Below are 18,203 nucleotides of genomic sequence, written 5' to 3' on the forward strand. Positions count from 1 at the left end.
GTGCATTAATGATTTTTTTTGCTAACACGGGTACTAAAAAATTCATGTAAAATCTGATTTCAGCATAAATAATAAACACATACACATCTTTAATAAAACTATGTAAGAAACAACTTTACACATGAGTAGAAAATAATGTAAACTTTATAAATCCATTAATAGCTATATCATATAGTGCCACTGACTATCACAACTTGAATACTAACAAATTTGGAATTTACAAAAAATCAACTGTAGCAAAGACAGTAATAGACCTCTGTGGTCATTCTCCCAAGTGTCAAAAACATTGAACCTCAAATCTAATTCAATTTATACAGCCAAAACAAACTGAGACTTTGTTAGGAGCAGATAATTCTCAAAAGCAGTTTTTAGGTTTATAAAATGTTAGCATTTAACTATGTATATAAAGATGACTTTTTTAAGATCAAAGACATTTTCTCATGTGACTTTGGCCTTGTATTTGAGCTGTATGCTACTGTATGCCATTACCCCTATAAAAGAATATGGTTAAAATAAAGCAAAACTTTATTCACTGTAGATCAATGCCCAATTTCCTTAGAAAGCCCAGTAATGCTAGTTCACAAAAACTAGTTTAAAACAATAATACACTTTCTGTATCAATCTAAAGCAGTAAATGAACAGACTACAAAGTATTTCATATTACAGTAGTACAAACAGTCCTAATGATGCATTATAAGTGCCAAGGTGCTACACAAGCCATCACAAACTGTAATGAGTACAGGCTATTAGCCTGAACCTGAAGTCTACAAATTGTCTTAAAGAAGGTAAACTGTGTATAAGCATGTTTTATGAAAAAGAAATTAGATTAAATTGTTTGACCCGTGCATTAACAGTGGATATGAATACAATCCAACCACAACTAAAATCAGCAGTCATTCAAGGTTCAGATTACTTTCTTGTAGAACAAGAGATATGGTGTAGATGTTGTACATGACTCTGGTGAACAGGCACTCAAAAAGTCCTTTTCATCAACGAGTCTTACTTCAGAGTCATCAAACAGCATCCACTTTCCCTCATAATCTAGTAGGTTACAAAAGGCTGAGTCAGCCAATGGACTCTTAGCATCCAAAAGTTCATTACTACAAGTGCTGTTTGCATCAGCACATTCTTTCTCACTCTTTATAGCACTTTCATATCCACTGGCACAGCCATGATCTGTTTTTCCATTGTTACCAGTAGCACAGATGGGTTTTTCAGAATTAGCTGCCTTGTTTCCCCCTAGTTCAAAGCTTGTTATACACCTCTGGCCTCCTAAGAGCCCAATACCCTCTGAAGACTTCTTAGTGCTGACTTTGCCAGTTGCTGTGGAATGTCCTTTTCCACTCTTGCCAAACGAGACTTCGCCATCATCATATTCCTGGATATCACACGCCCTTGCTTCTGCTTCATTCAGAGGTTCTGGTTTGAGGTTCTCTTCTATATGCACCTTATTCTGAAGTTTTACATTTTTAAGGTCCATCATCTTGATGTAGGTTGTGTAATGTCCACTGCTGATGGTGACTCCACTGTGCATCACAACGGCGAATAACTCATAGTCTTCCTTTGACGGTTTTGTGCACCATTCATCCAAGGACAGCTTAAGTGGTGTCTGCAATGGGGTGTTCACTTTAGAGAGTCCAGCATAAGGGTCAAACCTAAAGCATAAAGAATGTAAAATCATACTTGTATTAGGGATACATTTCAATAAATTCCAATTACAGACATACCTATTATATAGAGACAGGCTTTTATCAAACTTCACTATCTTCACCACTACCCTTAGAATTCTTGTACCTTAAATTGTATTTACCAATCATAGTTTGTTATAGAGATTTGTATATAATATTTATATCAATCAATTATATTGTATATATAGATCAATCGACAGAATGATCAAAAAGTGCATTTTTCTAAGCATACAGAACTTAAAAAACTTAATATGATACATTACTTATATGACAGAACTGGGATTATATGTATACGTATGAAAAAACATACTCAGAACCGTTGGCAGCAAAGCACTTCAAATGAATTGTTATAACTTCAGGAGTTTTGTCAAACAAAAGGCTTCGTTCAGCTTCAGTGTAGTGATGGCAGGTTTCACAGAAATATTTGTCTTCCCCAACAATCCTCTCCACCGATGCAAACTGAGATATTGCCCATTTCAGTGTCTTTAGCTCTATTTTAGGATCTGGAGAAACTGTAAATGAAACATTGAAAAACGTGTTTTAAAAAGCAGCATGAAAAAAGGAAATTATACAAATCTGTCACGTTTCACAGATATTAAAAATAATCAATGGTCACATGCTTTAAAGACAAATTTAGCAAGAAGTGCACATAAAGGTGTAAATGTTGTTTTTTTTCTGTAACTGTGCATGAAAACACAATGTACAAAGTGGCCCTCTGGAGAGGGAGATGGAGGGACCTGACAGGATTCCTCTCAGATACAACTTTTTCCAAAATTTGTACAGGAAATTAAATCTCGTGGAATTCCTAATATTTTCTCCGTCCTGTCGATGTAGACTCACTTTCTGTGCTACTGTCAACTTTGCTGGGCTCGTCCTCTTGCACTGGCACACTGATGTCCTGGAAGTCCTCCCTCCTCTCTGTGTAGCATTCGCACTCCAGGCACCGGGTTCGCAGGACCAGCTGCCCCTGGAACAGCCGCTCCATCAGGTCGAAACAGCACTCCCCTGGAAAACGCAAGGACCAGGAGGACATTAACAAAATGGGATCGATAGGAACCTGCTTCACCATTCACTCGTTTTGTCTTTTTAATATGTACTTCCTTATGCAGAAGGAAACAAGGTCATTGACATACAGAATTTGCCAACTTTTATAAGTAAACAAATTCACCTTCACTCTTGGTCTTCTCTTCTTCATGCGAGAGATTGTCAACTGGATGATCTGAAGCAGTGTTGTCCTTCACATCTTCATCTTCTACCAAAGCCAAACAAGGCCCGTTTCCCACTGGTGGTTTTACTTCTTCTTTACCCCCCGAATGCAAACTTCTCCTTCCCATACTGCGGAACTTAGAGAAGATGCTGGGCTGTTTGCCTGAAGACTTTAACCAGCTTAGTTTGGGGCGTTTCTTTTTCTTCGCAATTCCCTTGGAGACATTGTCTTTTTTGTCATCCGAATCATTTCCTTCCTCTTTTACCTCTTCCATGTGGCTTTCTATCACAATGTCACTGGAAGACTTTCTCTTTGACCGTGTGAAGTGTTTATTTTCTTCCACTGGTTTTTGTGTTTTATGAGGTTTTGACTTCTTTTTAGCATTCCCAGCTTCTGTATCGCTTTTTCTTTTTCCATTGGCCTGCCCTTCCAGAATTCCGTCTTGCTCAAGGTTCTTTGCATCCTTTAATGCATTCTCAGTCTCTCTGATGCTCACTTTAGGTCCAGTGCTGCTTATAATCTCTTCCTTTTCTGCCATGTGTTGTTGGTGCATCTCTGTTGGCTTATCGGCTGGGTCCTCATGAGACAAGTACTCTTTCTTAATAGTTTCACAAGCCTCCTGGATGTAGCCAAGGATACACTGCAGAACCTCCTGAGCATCATGCTGCAGATATCCCTCATACATGGGGTTAAGCTGCCTATGAAAATAATACAAATGAAAACATAAAATTCCACATCACAGAGATTTTTCAAGTACAACTTAATATTATTTGATAAGCAGACTGCAAGGAAATAAGTCCCTTGATACTCTAAAGCCCATATTCCCCTACCAACATGAACTAGACTTCCAGGTTTCCACGTTACTAGATTTAACAATAGAAGAGAACACTAGTTATATTACTGTAAATGTATACTTCAAAAAACATGTTTTGTAGTCTTGAGTGCACTATCTCCTTGGTCTAAAATTGTGATGTATTTAAGACAATGATGTTTCTACCGGAGGGTGTTAAGCAGTCTTCGTGGTGGAGCTGCCAATTCCCCATCAGTGTACTTCTCAGGGTTGAGCAGATAGCTTGACTGAAGTTGTTCCAGTGATACTATCAAACTGTGAAAACTGCTAAGCAGCTCAATATTCACTGGTAAAGCCTCTTCACTTTGCTCCTGCTGCAACAACAAAATCACTGCATCAGACCAGTATCCAAAAGTCAATGTCCATACACTGTGATAAGAGTGAAACTCCTCCTGCCATCCAGATTGGAATCCTGTTCATGATGGGTCAGTACATTCTTTTTCCATAAATTTAAAACTCATCTCCTATGAAAAGACTAAATTGTTAGTAAAGTTAATTTCGCATTGTTTTAAAAGGGTTGTCAAAAACCTGTTCATTTCAGTGTCTTCTCTGTTGTGTTTATTATTAAACATCTCCCTGGAAATTCTACAATCAATTACTGATTCTGTCCTTCCTCTCATAAGTTGAAACTATGTTCAAGTTGGCCAGCTTCTCTTGATTCCTTTCCACCATACTCTCTAAATGCTGAGAATTACGAAATTATTCAGATACACTGGCAATGTCAAAATGCTTTCAACAACCATTTCTTTTAGCCGTTTACATTTTTTGCTGTAATACCTTTTCCTCAGTTTTTGCTCCATCATCATTTTGCTTTTCATTCTTCTTCGACGGCAAGTTATACAATTTTTTAATTCCATCTTTAAATCCAGGGCAGTAGTACAGCACCTAGTTGTAGGCAAAAAAAAAACTTTCAATGTATAATTGTTGGTACCAAATGTAATCATTTCCTTATCCAATGTAACAAAGTTGTTAAAAAAGGGTAGACTCACCATTTGTTGAATAAATACCTATATCCCACTTCTTAGTAGGGTTATTTGAGCATTTCTACACACATTACTACCAGCTCCTTCAGATGACATGTCTAGCATATGTGAACTGTTTTAAGCCATACCACAAACAGTCTGTTGTGTTTAGATGGAGAGCATAATGCCCGTTCAAAATGCTGATTTTCTGTGCCAATATCTGGTATGCTTTTGGTCATTATTCTGCTGGAAAAGATCACATGTAACCTAGCTTGAGCATCTAAGGAGAAGGAATCAGGTTTATGGGTAAAATATCCTTATATACTTTGAACTCCATCCATTTCTAAATTCCTAACAAGGCCACCAGGACAAGTGGAAGTAAAACAGACTCACCTCCATACTTCAGTAAAGGGACTGCACTCTTTTAGAACATGAACTTATCTTTGTGTATATCATACTGCAGACTAAACTATCCAAAAACGTACATTTCATCCAACTACATCACTTGGTCCAGTATGACATGGGAGTCAATTAATTGCTACTTGGCAAATCTCAAGATACCCAACTATGGGTATGATTTGGCCTATGAAAATACTGTGCTCTGACTATATATTTGCAGCCATATCACCCTGCAACTCACAACTGGCAGCCCACTGAAGCTAAGCAGGTGTGAGCCTGGTCAGTACCTGGATGGGAGACATTCTGGGAGAAACTAAGGTTCCTGCTGGAAGAGGTGTTAGTAGGGCCAGCCAGGGGCGCTCACCCTGTGGTCCATGTGGGTCCTAATGCCCCAGCATAGTGACAAGGACACTATACTGTAAAAAGGCGCCGTCCTTCGGATGAGACGTAAAACCGAGGTCCTGACTCTCTGTGGTCATTAAAAAAATCCCATTGGCCCTTATCAATCATGGCCTTCTAATAATCCCAGTCTATGAATTGGCTTCATTACTCTGCTCTCCTGCCCACTAATAGCTGATGTGTGGTGAGTGTTCTGGCGCACTATGGCTGCCGTCACATCAGCCAGGTGGGCTGCACATTGGTGGTGGTGGAGGGGAGTCCCCATTACCTGTAAAGCGCTTTGAGTGGAGTGTCCAGAAATGCGCTATATAAGTGTAAGCAATTATTATTATTATTTGATTAAACCATTCTTAGGTCCTATTCCTGGTGGAGATGTAGCCATCCCATTGGTTCTGACCCTCTGGATAATGGACACTACAATTGAAATTTCATAAGAGACAGAGATCTCTTATGACATTTTCTTAACTGTCCCTCCATTTGCTGAGGTTGATGTTCTTTTATCTTACATCATTAGAATATTCTCCAACACTCCCCATAATGGCATGGTTCCCGGTGTTTTGCAACAGTGTCCAAGCTCCTTGAATACCCAATGGCAATTAAGGTGAAGTATCTACAAATGTTTTTAGGCTTCGTGAAGTACCAGACAGAAAATACATCAACAGTTTGGATTGTATTTCTGAATTACAATTACTGAAAAGCTTCAAAACCTCAAATGTCCTACTTGCATGAAGCCAGTTCTATTTACCTGCAGAATGCTGTTCAGATAGCAGGTGTTCCCAAGGTTATTAAGTCCAACAAAAGGCACGAGTCGTTCTTTTTTTTCACGAGTAAGTGGAGATGATGGATTGGGGACCGGTACAACTTGGTCACAACTGTAAAAGACATACAACGTTATTGCCATAAAAAGTTTTACCTTTGGTCTTTTTATACTTTGAAATTATAATTAGAAGCCAATCAACTTGAAAATGAGTCAAACCAGACTACATCACCAAAAACCTTACATTTTTGAATATATATATATATCTCCTAGGCAATTTTGGAATGAGCCAAATCCTAAAAGTAAAAAGTGCTCTCTGACCTTTCAGTTACAGGTGGTTCTGAAGGCTTGTCCTCCTCCTCCTCCTGTGCCTCTGAGAAATTTAAAGCTCTTTTAGTTTCTTTTTTCTGGAAGAACTTCAGAGACAGTCGGTTCTTCTTGAGCGGACTACCACTTGCTGCCCCACTCCCTTCATTCTGCACAAGGCCAGGCATTTTAAAACCCCTTGGCTGACACCACGCTTACTGGAGGATCTAGAAGAGAAAGACGTTTTCAGCAGTCGTACACCTGTATATAGCCACATCCCACCAGTTACTGGTCTGTTTCCATTACAAACAACGCTTCACGGCATTGGCATTTTACTTTAACTTTGGAAAGCCCGTTTAGAAAATAACTGTTCTTAAAGCACAGTCACACGTAAGAACAGTACCCGTGGGTCTTTTCAATCTGACACTTAAGAGCCCAACCCACACATTCCACCCTCAACGCCTGCAAGTAAACGCCGCCTAGTAACGAGTACTCGTGTTACAATTTATACACAATCAACGCACTGGAAATCGTTCGCAGTTTTATCTATTTTACAAAAAAAAAGAAAACATTTATCGCAACTACATCTTCCAGCCTTTAATTCCGGACTATCAGTTTTCATCCCTTTAAACCTGTATACTGTATACATAGCCGTTCTCCAAAGTGGGTGGCATTTAGCAGCTCGCAGTAATAGCCTTCTTATTTTAGTTTCTTTAAATATGCGATATTTTCTCTTTGAAATCCTCAAACAACTCAGGGAAATCAACACGTTGGGAAGGGCTTATAGACTAGCTGCGCATTCGTGTCTGTTAAAAGCTGGAAAGCCCTGGTATATCACCCACACAGGATGGAAATATACTGTCGTTAGGCCACAGCTACAACAGCAAGCTCCTCCCCTCTGCCGTCCACACTACGAATCAGTTAATATCAAACGTGTTTTTCTCTTTTTACCTTCAGCTAATCACTAAAATGTGACTCTTTAGAAAAACAAAATTATAACAAAAATACTTCCGAACGCCTTTAAGCCAGTGTTATAGATACATTCAAAGCTTTCGAAATGAAAACAAAATAATGCCACTTTCGTTTTAATTAGGCGCACACAGCTCTGATACTAAAACCACACGTGTAATTTACTCACCCTGGGTGAAATGTTAAGCATTTTTGTTGTTATCTTGACTGAAAATAGGTTTTAATTACTTAGCGTTTTTTTTTATCCATTCAACAAATTCGTTTGTTTTCGTATTATCCCAACCAGCACAGAACTTGGCGGTTTTTCCACTGCAAAGACCCCGCGCTGTCCTTCCTGCTTTAGTCGTCAAAAATACCGCCGGAACAAAACCCAAAACGATTCGCTCCCATTTCATCGGTCTGGGGAAAGTATGCAGGAAATGTTATAATCATTTTTTTCGTGCATGATACTTTTATTGTTTTGTAATGACTTAAAATAAATATTTTTTATACAGGCAGTATCTGTGAAAACCTTCAGTGCCTCATACCACGTGATAACTGAGCATCCAGAAAGGAAGCCATGTTTGTAAAGGAGTTTTTTTTGTAAAGTGGGGAGTAGTGCTGGTTTGCAAACTTAGAAGATTTGGGTGAAACGAAAAACGAGTATGAAATACAAATATCTGTGGTTTTTCTTATTTTGTTGGCTTAAGCATGTTTTCCCTTGATCAATACTGAAGGTTTACTGTTTATATGTACATTGATTTGATGCAAAAATAATTTAATGTGTGTGTAATAGTCACTTCTGGAGTTTGCAAAAATAATTGTCTGAATAATTAGTTGATTTGCAAAAAAGTATTTGGAAGTGATTAGAAATAATATTGCTATTTCTTACATTATTTTCAAATTGGAATACCCATGGAGTACAATATCATACTGTGAGTGCTGAAACAAAACCATCCTATATAAAGCCTGAACACAGGCTTAATGTAATGAAGGAAAACAATTAAAAATGTGTTTGGTCTTACTGCTGTACCAGTACTGTGTGTATAATTACCAATTTAATTGAAACTAGATATATGAAATCCTGCATTTCTTGTGTCAGTAGTAGCAGTAGGAATAATAATAATAATAATATTTTATATAGTGCCTTTAAAGGTAGCTTTAAAGTACTTTACAGTAAGAAAAAATACACAATGAGAGGAGACAGCAGAATTACCATTAGAATTAGGGTTTGGAAGTAGGAAAGCAAAGGGGGCAGACAGAACCAGTTAAATAAAGGCCCTTCTAAAGAAAAAAAGGTGTTGAGTTTCAATTTGAAAGTTTAACGAATTTGACTCTCTGGCATCCTTAGGGATGGAGTTCGAGAGCTTTGGGGCATAGCAGGAGAAGGTCCTGTCACTCAGAGTGTGGAGGGGCTTGGGTGACAGACAGGAGACCAGAATTAGATGAGTGAAGGTTGCAAGGTGGGGAGTAGGATGATAGTAACTCAGATGGGTACTGAGGTGCCAAGCCATGCAGAGTGTTACATACACTTATATACTGTAACGCAACGTGGTTCAGGCGGGCGCCCTTGCCGCATTAGGTCGGCCCCGCTCCGTCGGGGGCTCGAACCCGGGACTCCCGCGTCACTCAACAGGGACCCAGCCCGGTGAGCTAAAGAGAGATCTCTCTACAGCCCAGTAGCTGTAGTCCTGCTATCACAGGGAAGGGCGGTGATGTCACCTGCTCTGGTTAGCTGGCTCTTACACAGTACCTGTCGGCTGTAAGCGTTACAATACAATATATTGCACATTTACAATAAATATGGGTCGAACATGAAGCTTGGATCTATTATCAGTTTAGATTAAAATTCAAGTACAGTGATATCCACAGATAGGGCTACTGCATATGTACTGTATTATTAGTACAATATTTTTGGTTTTTGTTATATTTGTGCTTCAGGTTGAAATGTAATCAGAAACATGAAACCATTGATTTTTAGCCTTTAGGAATTCCAGATTGCCAGATGAAGGCCTCGTCGGGATCCTTACACAGATTTTTCTAGTTATCTGCATTCAGATTGCTCCTACAAATATTTTAATTTCACCTTGCTGTTTTACACAAGATTTTTTTTTTTGGGGTTGTTTTAGTTTTTTATGATCTTCTTATTATTTTTGATATTCTTCTTAAAATGTGTCTTTCATAATTGCATTTGCTTCAAAGTTATGAAGGAGCTGATAGAAAATAGATGGACTTCTGACTGTTCCTGACTATGAGGTAAGATTTGCATCAGCCATAAAATACCAGGTAAATTACCAAGTAAAATACCTGGATACCCTTCTATCTAACACTACAAAGTAATAGTTTAAAATATAAATGTGTGAAAACTGTTGTATATTGAAGCTTTGTAACTGTTACCAGCAGATGGCAGCCTCAAAAAGGGAACTGAGAGTATTCATGGTCGTTCAGCAATGTTTCACAATGAAATATGGCTATTTACATACAGGATATTCAGGGTGAAATTGATTTTTTTATAGCTGTTAAGGTTCAAAAGCTTTATTGACTTTATTTCTATTCTTGAAGTTCTTGACAGCTCCATGATTTATGATTTTGAATGCATTCTTATTTGTTAGGGCATCATTGGTGATGGAATGGTATGCATCACATTCTGGCTGACTGTTTATATATATGTACTTTTTCATGCACATGTGTCTATAATAGTCTAAGACTATAATGTTTATTGACTGTCGTATTTCCTTTTGATTTATGATAAATCCAGTTAGTTGTTTTCTTCTGCTTGTGTGCTTTTAAATACATTGATGTCTGCAACAAACTGATATTTAATCACTTTCCAATTACCGGAGAGGAGTATGAAGTGTGATGTACAGCATGCAGAAGAATCTTTTAATTTGCGTAACTTTAGCCTTTGTATAAAAACACAAGGAAGATTACAAACCAGGACTTTACTTAAATCATCTAACTTGTTAGCTAACTGGTCACTAGTTAGCTGTTTCTTAATTCAAGAAACTCACCCAATGGTTTCTTGAAAAAAGACTGGGTATCAACCTTGTCAACAGATCTGGCTAATGTGTTACACACTCCCACAACACTTTGTGTAAAGACTTGCTTCCTGATCTCCGTTTCAAATACAGTTTCCCTTAGTAAAACGTTGCAGATGTACAGTGTCAAAAACATGTCAATGTGGTGGAAAATAATTCTGCAGTACAGCATTTTTACAAGTCATTGCCTGGTCAGCAATACTATAGTGTCTCTCAGGAACTATTCCACACTAAAAGGATGTTTATGCTGTACAAGCAATAGACAATTACATGATCATTCCACTTCTGAGTGGAGACAGCAATTCAAAAACCACTAACTGTGTACACATTTAATTATTTAAAGGGATTTTATTTATAATAGTCATTTAAGCCTCAGGTTGCAAGTTTAGAAATTGTTTTCTTGCTTTTGATATGAGAACTTTTTTTTGGAATGAGTGAAATCCCTTAATATTTTTCTGTATTTTAAATAACTAGAAATATGCTAATGGCAGAATCTATGTCAAAGGTATTATGGCTTGGTATGCCTTTAATAATTGTAAAATTGTATTAATTGTCATTTTAAATTAGAATAGGCCAGTAAGAAAGCGAAGCATTTTCAATCCTATTATCATTGAATATTATTTCATAAAATGAATTTGAATAAAAACAATTCCTTTCTACACTGTTACCAATGATATTTGAATATGAATCTCATGCTTCATAATTTAAAAAGATTTAAATAAACTGAATTGTATATAGCCTTATTTCAAGCTCCTTTCATCGAAGTCCCAAAATATTTTGAAACGTACAGTATGTGAGTTTTTTTAGAAACGTATACTATTTTTCAGCATTATTTCTTTTTCATACTTTCAGTCAAAGGTGACAAATGAAAAGAAATTCTGTAATACATACTGTAAGGTTTACTGGCAAAAGAGTCAACATCTACTGTTGTATTAATAAAACAGCAATGGGGCTTTACACAGCAGTCCCAGGTGTACAGTGTCTGTAGATGGATATAATTAAACCTAGAAAAGTAACCGTATCCCAGTACAGCCAGCACAGCAGACAAGAGACTCTTTACAGTTCTGGAATAGAGTGGGTTGGAGAAGGTAAAAGCTGACAATGAGAAAATGTTTACAGAGGAACTCTGTAAACAATGAAGGGGGTGGTGTTAAATAAGAATGAGGTGCATATATCCTTATTGGGTGTTTGATCCTTGTAAAACCTAACAAACATTAGTCCAGTTCTCCAGAATATGTTTTCCGATGATATACGGAAAAAAAGGTTAGGCAGAGCACTACAGAGATCTTTTAAAAGGGGTGACTGTAGCCTGAACAGCTCTGCTTTAGAGTTAACCCTCCTGACATTTATTGATTGATTCATTCATTCGTTCATTTATTTTTCTATCAGTTGTTGTTCTGGTGAGTTCTGATGTTCTACAGTTAAGCATGATTTACCTTCCTGACTGCAGCTTAGTGCTGGAAGTGCAGGAAAGGGGGGGTGTGGGGGGTGTGTCCACAGCTACAACAGAGCCTATGTTTTAAATGACTTAGACATCCCCTTCTCTTAGGCATTTCTCAATAACAACTGTATCCCACTTCCAGATGCTATCTGGTAAAACAAAACACGCTGCAGCTGAGCGGTGTGCCACAAACAGGGTAGGATTCTCTCGCAGGAGTCTGCAGGACACCAGAAGGAGCAGGCAGCTTTAAAGGTAAGGAAACTCAGTTAAAGTGCTCTTCCTGGAATTGAAGAGCTCACCCAGGATAAAGTATTTGTAGTTTTGTTTTCTTTAATGTTGTGGTTGGGCTTATGGGCTTGGCTCACCATTTGGCTGCTTCATCTAATTTGTGAGAACTGCCCATTGGGAAGGGAAGTTTATTAAAGATATCAAGAAAATGTTTTGTTTTTCACATTGATGCTCATTCAATTTTCATTGGTATCCTTTCACATTGCTTTTAACCTACCGCATTATGGGTTTCTCCTGAGCACTGAGAAGATTTTTTTTAATGTCCTCATTAACGAAGGGAGCATATTTGACTGGGCTAACATGATTTTGTATTGATTTATCCTGGAGGCAGGATGTGGCTGGATTATTCTGAGCAGGGGATCCTCATGACTGAGCTCTGCTCACGGCAGTTGAATCTTTGGGATTTGCAAACATTTGTGTGTCCATGTCACATTCAATGTGTTTGTAAGGGCAACATTAATTATGCTGGGAGTGCCTAATACATTCAGCCAATGTAAACATACAGATTAATTAATGCAGAGTTTTCATGTACTGTACTCTATATGTTTATTTGTATAAAGTTTAAATCATATGTATATGCAGTCTATCTGTGTTTAAATGATCAATACCATTTATTAGAACTGACTAGTGATGTTATTGTAATGTGTACTCTAACATTGAGAGAATATTAAACACTCACAGTTGTTTAATCTTCTCACCATATATTCTCACTGACATACTTCTAACTTTTTTATTTGATTTTGGCACTCATCCCTGTACACATTCACCTTGAGATACTGATTAGTGATGTGGTGTTTATTGGATCTGGAAGCTGCTCCACATCCCTCACGACCACACTACAGCTCCAAGTTTTCGCCGCGAAAATCTGACACATCATTAAATGCTGTTAATTTTTACTGCCACGTGTTTTGTCATTTTAAGTATTAAGCATTGACAGTGGTGTTTTATATTCCAAAATACTATGAGTCATTAATTGTAATATCATGAGTTGGGTGGGAAAACGCTTGTATTCGAAATAAAGATGTAACGTAGACTATCAAAACATAACAAATTACGTTTTATGAAACAATAGGTTTGTTTTTGTAGAATACGAAATTTACCGCCACGTGTTTTTTTTTTTACAAAATAGAACCGGAGATATATGATCGCTTCCAAGTGCCAACAACATCTGGCATCGAGCCAGAAGCCTCCAGCTGCTTTAAATTATCTAGCATGGGCTAGGAAAGTAAAAAAAGGTGTAAAATGTACCCGACGACATTGTTTAATGTGTGGGGTTTAACAGGAGCTATTGCTGGTTGCAGTTTAGTTTTATGGGTACGCATTATTCGTCAACAACGAATATTTCTGCGTGCTTGAATATTCAATACTTCAACAGAAACTGGACCATGAACATATTAGAAAACATGTTCTTTATGTGACAGAAGAAATGTAATTCAGTAGTACATACTGTATAATGGTGGAGAAATTCTGAACTAAAAAATAGTTTTCATTACAGTGTCCGGAATTAATTATACCAATCTTTCGTCTTGCCTAAGAGTGATAACATTAATGTCTGTGACTACGTCACGAGTCGTAGCTGAAGTGCTTGTACCGCTTACTTTGACTAAAAAAATCTTCTATTTTATATCTAAACTGCATATACCACGCATGCGTAAGGATAAATACATACAGTATCTCGATTGAATCTCTGTATGTATATGTATTCCTTTTGATTAACTGCAGGTGTTAATTTGTTTGGTTTTTCTTAACCACACTTTTCCTGCAGCAACACAAAACTAGAGTCTGACAAGCACATGCGAACTAATATTCTTTACGTTAACATGACGAGCAATCCAATACAACGTTATACAACAGAATGAATAGTGAGCAAAAGCAATTCAACAGATGCTTTATGTCCTCATTTTGTGAAGTCATACGTATGCACTCTTTCAAGCCACAATTAGCCATAGTTTGCATTCCACACCTGTTAAACTGTGGGTCCGTGTTCCACGTTTGTTATTACTGTACCTAAATGTCACAAACAGTTTTGAAATACTGTACAGTATGTTTGTAAATCAGCAAATGCAATACCTTATTTAAACACTGTACTGTACTGCTCTTCTTCTCCTTGTTTTCAAGGCTGCCGAAAGTAAAAGCTAAACAGTTTTGTCACAGACCATGTCGGCACAGCGATGTGTATTCAGTGAGCATGACATTTAGAGTCAGTAATGTACTGCGTATCTGACCATCTATGCAAATACACAGTATCATCATTTGGAAATCAACAGCTTCTTGAATTAGGCAATAACAATACAATTTAATGACTTTCCAGTACGAAAGGCATAAATGGAGCTTCTGTTTTCACTCCCATGTACAGAGCAGTTTATTGTTTCCAGTTTAAAAAATAACAGTACAAGGCTGATGTCTTTTTTGGAAACTCTTCTGGGAATTTAAAGCATTTCTTAAAATCTTAAAGTCTTACAATTTCAATTAAATGCATCTGAACTGTATCATCTATCACAGTTTGATTACTGTTTAGGCTCACTTATCTGGTTTAATATTAAACTATTTATTTTTTAATAAATAGGAGTAGTTTTAATACCATACTTTGTTGAGGCAAATTCCTTAATATCAATCTGGTAGTACAATCATCCGTTCATTTTGAGGCCTGCGCCTGCTATTCTCTCGCTAGAAAGCAGTCATTTCTTTCAAAAAGACATTTTTTTCAGTCAGGTTAGTACCACTGAATTGTGTTGGAAAATAACCGTAATAATAACTGTCTGCACTGTAACATTTTAGAGGAGAAAGTTATCCAAGAGAAAGTTATGGAATTGTTTCTTTGCCAGTTATTACAGGGGATCCGTTGGCCTGCACTACTTGTATGGAACAAGCAATGTCAAAGCACCATGGATAAGATCATCTTCTTCTTCACCCAGCTTGATATCGGGGCTTTGACTTGTTCTTCAAACTACAGAGCAGGAAAAGATAGTGTAAATCCATTTTACATACATAAAAGAAAGGTGGACGGCTTCAATTTCCTGCAGTTTACAAAACAAATTCTAAACAGAGAGCATGGAAACAGATTCTGCTCTTGTGGAAAGCAGTGAAGGGCTTGAACTCTTGAACATGGAAGCAGTAGGATGTGAAAAATTAGTACAGTTTATTGTTCATCTTTTAAATGGGCATTTTTTTAAAAGAAATTACCTCTTGGGATATTTGCTGTGTACATTTGGTTTTGGCTTGAATGCAGTGAGCTGAGAAGCACATGTTCTTCGGAAACAACCTGCTGCCAAGGGCATATGATCCCAATAATGTTTCTCTTTCCCAGCTGAGATACACTTTTCCCAGGCTTCCTGGGATCAGGACAGTCCTGTGCTGGGATTATCCGGTCAACAACAGATGGGTGGCTGGCTGCGCATTTCTGTTGGGTATTAAATCCTGTCACTGTCCCCTCAATCTCCACAGCTGTATCCAGAGCTGGGACCCAAAAGAAACTGTCATTGTTTCCTCTATTAGAAAGCCACATTCCTGCCTAGAGTGTCATCCCTACCTTAGTGAAGAATTTTCTTTGGTATGAAGTATGAATTCAGTTGAATTATTATTTTTTGAAAATGTTGTCCAGGCACCATTAAAAAATGCCTACAGTACATGCCAAGACTTAACAGCCAAGCATTTAACACCTGTTTTTTTTTATCTGAAAGGATCTCCTAAGCATTGATTGCATGTATGGAACGACGTCTGATCATTAAACATGTTTTATTGCTCTTGAAGTGCTTTTTCAAGTAGAATCCCAGCTAAAAATAATTCTCAGGTTTTTCAATGTCAAATATAATATTCTTAATATTCTTGTGGCATCTGTATTTAAATTTTAGTTTATCTTACTGATTATTTTAAAAGAGTAAGGTAAAATGTAATGATGTTTGGTAAACAAGCAGACATCCAGGTTGTGGTGGCAGGTGTCCAGTGTTGGCATTTATGACAGTATTAAATGCTCTTAGTATGTCATGCCAGGTATGCTGTAGTACACAACTCATCTTTGTTAGGGGAAGTACTCTATGCACATGCATTATTTAAATAATTAAGTAACAATTAAGAGTTTTTCTTCCTCCACTATAACCCAATAGAAGACACCACCTTGCAGCTTCTAAAACACTGGCGCCATGCTGATACAGAGATCATCCTTGATTGTATCTCAGATATAGGGTGATTATTTTAGGATTCCAGAGGTTAAGTCAAGAAACCAACTAAGCTTAGTCAGCTTTAGCTAAATTCAATTTTAAAAAAGACTCAAGATTTCTTGTGCTGCTTTGTTTTCTGAAGCAATGAAAGAATGGAGTTGTTAAATAAAAGTTCAAGAGAAGGTAAAATTGTAATCTTGAACTTTGCTCTTATGTGTACTCACCTGCTTTGCCCAACTTTAAGTGCATCTTTTCTAACAGTCTCTCTGGTTAATTCCTCGCAAGTGAGGAAGGTTATGGCACATCTGACCGTGGCTAGGTGAGTTAATGCCAAACAGTAAAATATTGTGTTGATATTCACTGTCTCATCATAATGACTGAAGTTCTGTTTTGATTTAATCTGATGAATGCTCCTAGGGAAGTTTGTGCATTTTATCTTGCTTTATTTGAAGAGTTAAAGAATCCCAATGGTAAAATTTCAATAGATGTCTCCAAAAGACTGGTCTGACTGTTCAGAAATGTAGAGCATACCTAATTTCATTCCCATCCTCCTTTGGAGCTTCTGAAACAAAAAATGTTCTTTTTGTAGCACAGCATACAAGATTCAAAATAGTTCAGGTTTCCTTGAATACTGGGTTGGTGTTTTCTTGTTATGTTGTTTTGAACAATATGCACTAGTAGCAGTGTGAAGGAAAGGTAAATTGCTTTAATTCAAATGCAAATACCATGCTGCACCTAGAGAGGGAAATGTTGTGGTGTGAGAATGGTGCACAAATTAAGAATGCAAAGAAACAAACAATTTTATATGATAAAGCTTTCTCTGATCACCATTTTGTGTATGGTGTTGCTGCGGAAACATTTTCGTAGTAGAATAATTGTAGTTAAGGAAATTCAGCAATTGTCTCTTTTTGGTAATCATTTCAATTCATAGATAAAGTACAGTCCTAAAAGGAATATATTGTAGTTTTCTAAAAACAGGTTTTAATGGGAATGTCAATGCTATAACTCAAAGGCATTCTCATTCCAGTGTTTCCCTTCCCTGCTTTGCCTTTTTTTTCTAGAGTCTTACTATGAAAATGATCATTAGTATTGTTGTTAGGCTATTCGCTTTATACTGTAAAGGGGCGAAATATTTCTTTGTGTGGTTTTGCATCAGCTACATTTTTAATAGAAGTTATTTGGAGGACAAAGTCCACCTGGTGGTTTCTCTGCATCTTCCTTGGAGTCTTGTCTCCGATTTTTATTCTTTAAGAACCTTTTCTAACCCTTCATTTTCAATAAATACTTATTTTTACTATCATATCTTGCTTAATTTGCTTAGGGTTGAGAGGTTACAGGTGACACTGAATGTTGACAGAACCATAAATCTGATGGTATATGATAAGTCTATCTGTAGTCATTAAGTCAAAAAAAGCAGCTCATTTTGGCACCCAAAACCAATGCAATGAACTAAAATAATAAATATTAATTTTGCAAGGTTTATTTTACTCGACAAAATCCAGAATTATTTTATTGCTTTCTTTTTCTTGGCAGTGTTAATAATGGGAGAGTGTATTTTTCTTGGCTCTGTTATTCTTCAGAAAATGATTGTGCGTTTTCCCTCTGCAGTGTGAACGGCAAGGCTACATTCCCATTAAGCACATTCAGCATTTCCATGTTACAATTGCCTGCACTTGATTCTAGCAAATTGCTTTTCGTGGTTCTCTGATACCACATGGATTCAAAATGAACAGCAGAGGAATTTATTGGCTGTGCCACAATGT

The 18,203-nt window shown here is 37.2% G+C and overlaps 2 protein-coding genes across 3 annotated transcripts in view; one reads left to right on the forward strand and one right to left on the reverse strand.

The window, feature by feature from the left end:
* Positions 1-57: 57 nt before the first annotated feature.
* usp1 (ubiquitin specific peptidase 1) lies at positions 58-7,875 on the reverse strand. 2 transcript variants are annotated; one of them, XM_088926869.1, is made up of 9 exons: positions 7,707-7,875; positions 6,584-6,795; positions 6,251-6,377; positions 4,523-4,630; positions 3,893-4,059; positions 2,857-3,593; positions 2,529-2,693; positions 1,999-2,200; positions 58-1,655 (listed from the first exon to the last, which is right to left on the reverse strand). In XM_088926869.1, exons 2-9 carry the CDS (start codon positions 6,754-6,756, stop codon positions 905-907), a joined length of 2,430 nt encoding a protein of 809 aa, XP_088782995.1. In that variant the 5' UTR covers positions 6,757-6,795; positions 7,707-7,875; the 3' UTR covers positions 58-904. The 2 variants fall into 2 exon arrangements, with proteins under 2 accessions (XP_088782995.1, XP_088782996.1); XM_088926870.1 differs by having other exon boundaries at positions 6,584-6,786; positions 7,707-7,754.
* A 4,269-nt stretch (positions 7,876-12,144) lies between these two features.
* kank4 (KN motif and ankyrin repeat domains 4) overlaps positions 12,145-18,203 on the forward strand; it is a 38,260-nt gene continuing 32,201 nt past the window's right edge. The window contains exon 1 of the mRNA XM_088926599.1: positions 12,145-12,247. The gene's annotated coding sequence lies outside the window, so the exon portion shown is untranslated. The remainder of the gene's footprint in view (positions 12,248-18,203) is intronic.

The sequence above is a fragment of the Atractosteus spatula genome, chromosome 11 (genome assembly GCF_055471065.1).
Source record: "Atractosteus spatula isolate fAtrSpa1 chromosome 11, fAtrSpa1.hap1, whole genome shotgun sequence".
NCBI classification, from domain to species: domain Eukaryota; kingdom Metazoa; phylum Chordata; class Actinopteri; order Semionotiformes; family Lepisosteidae; genus Atractosteus; species Atractosteus spatula.

Bases quoted from the DNA above. Each gene is read 5' to 3' on its own strand.
- usp1 (XM_088926869.1), bottom strand. From the start codon at position 6,756: ATGCCTGGCCTTGTGCAGAATGAAGGGAGTGGGGCAGCAAGTGGTAGT. The intron at 6,378-6,583 runs GTCAGAGAGCAC...TGTCTTTTACAG, and splicing joins GAACCACCTGTAACTGAAAG to TTGTGACCAAGTTGTACCGG. The intron at 4,631-6,250 runs GTAAATAGAACT...GCCTACAACTAG, and splicing joins ATCTGAACAGCATTCTGCAG to GTGCTGTACTACTGCCCTGG.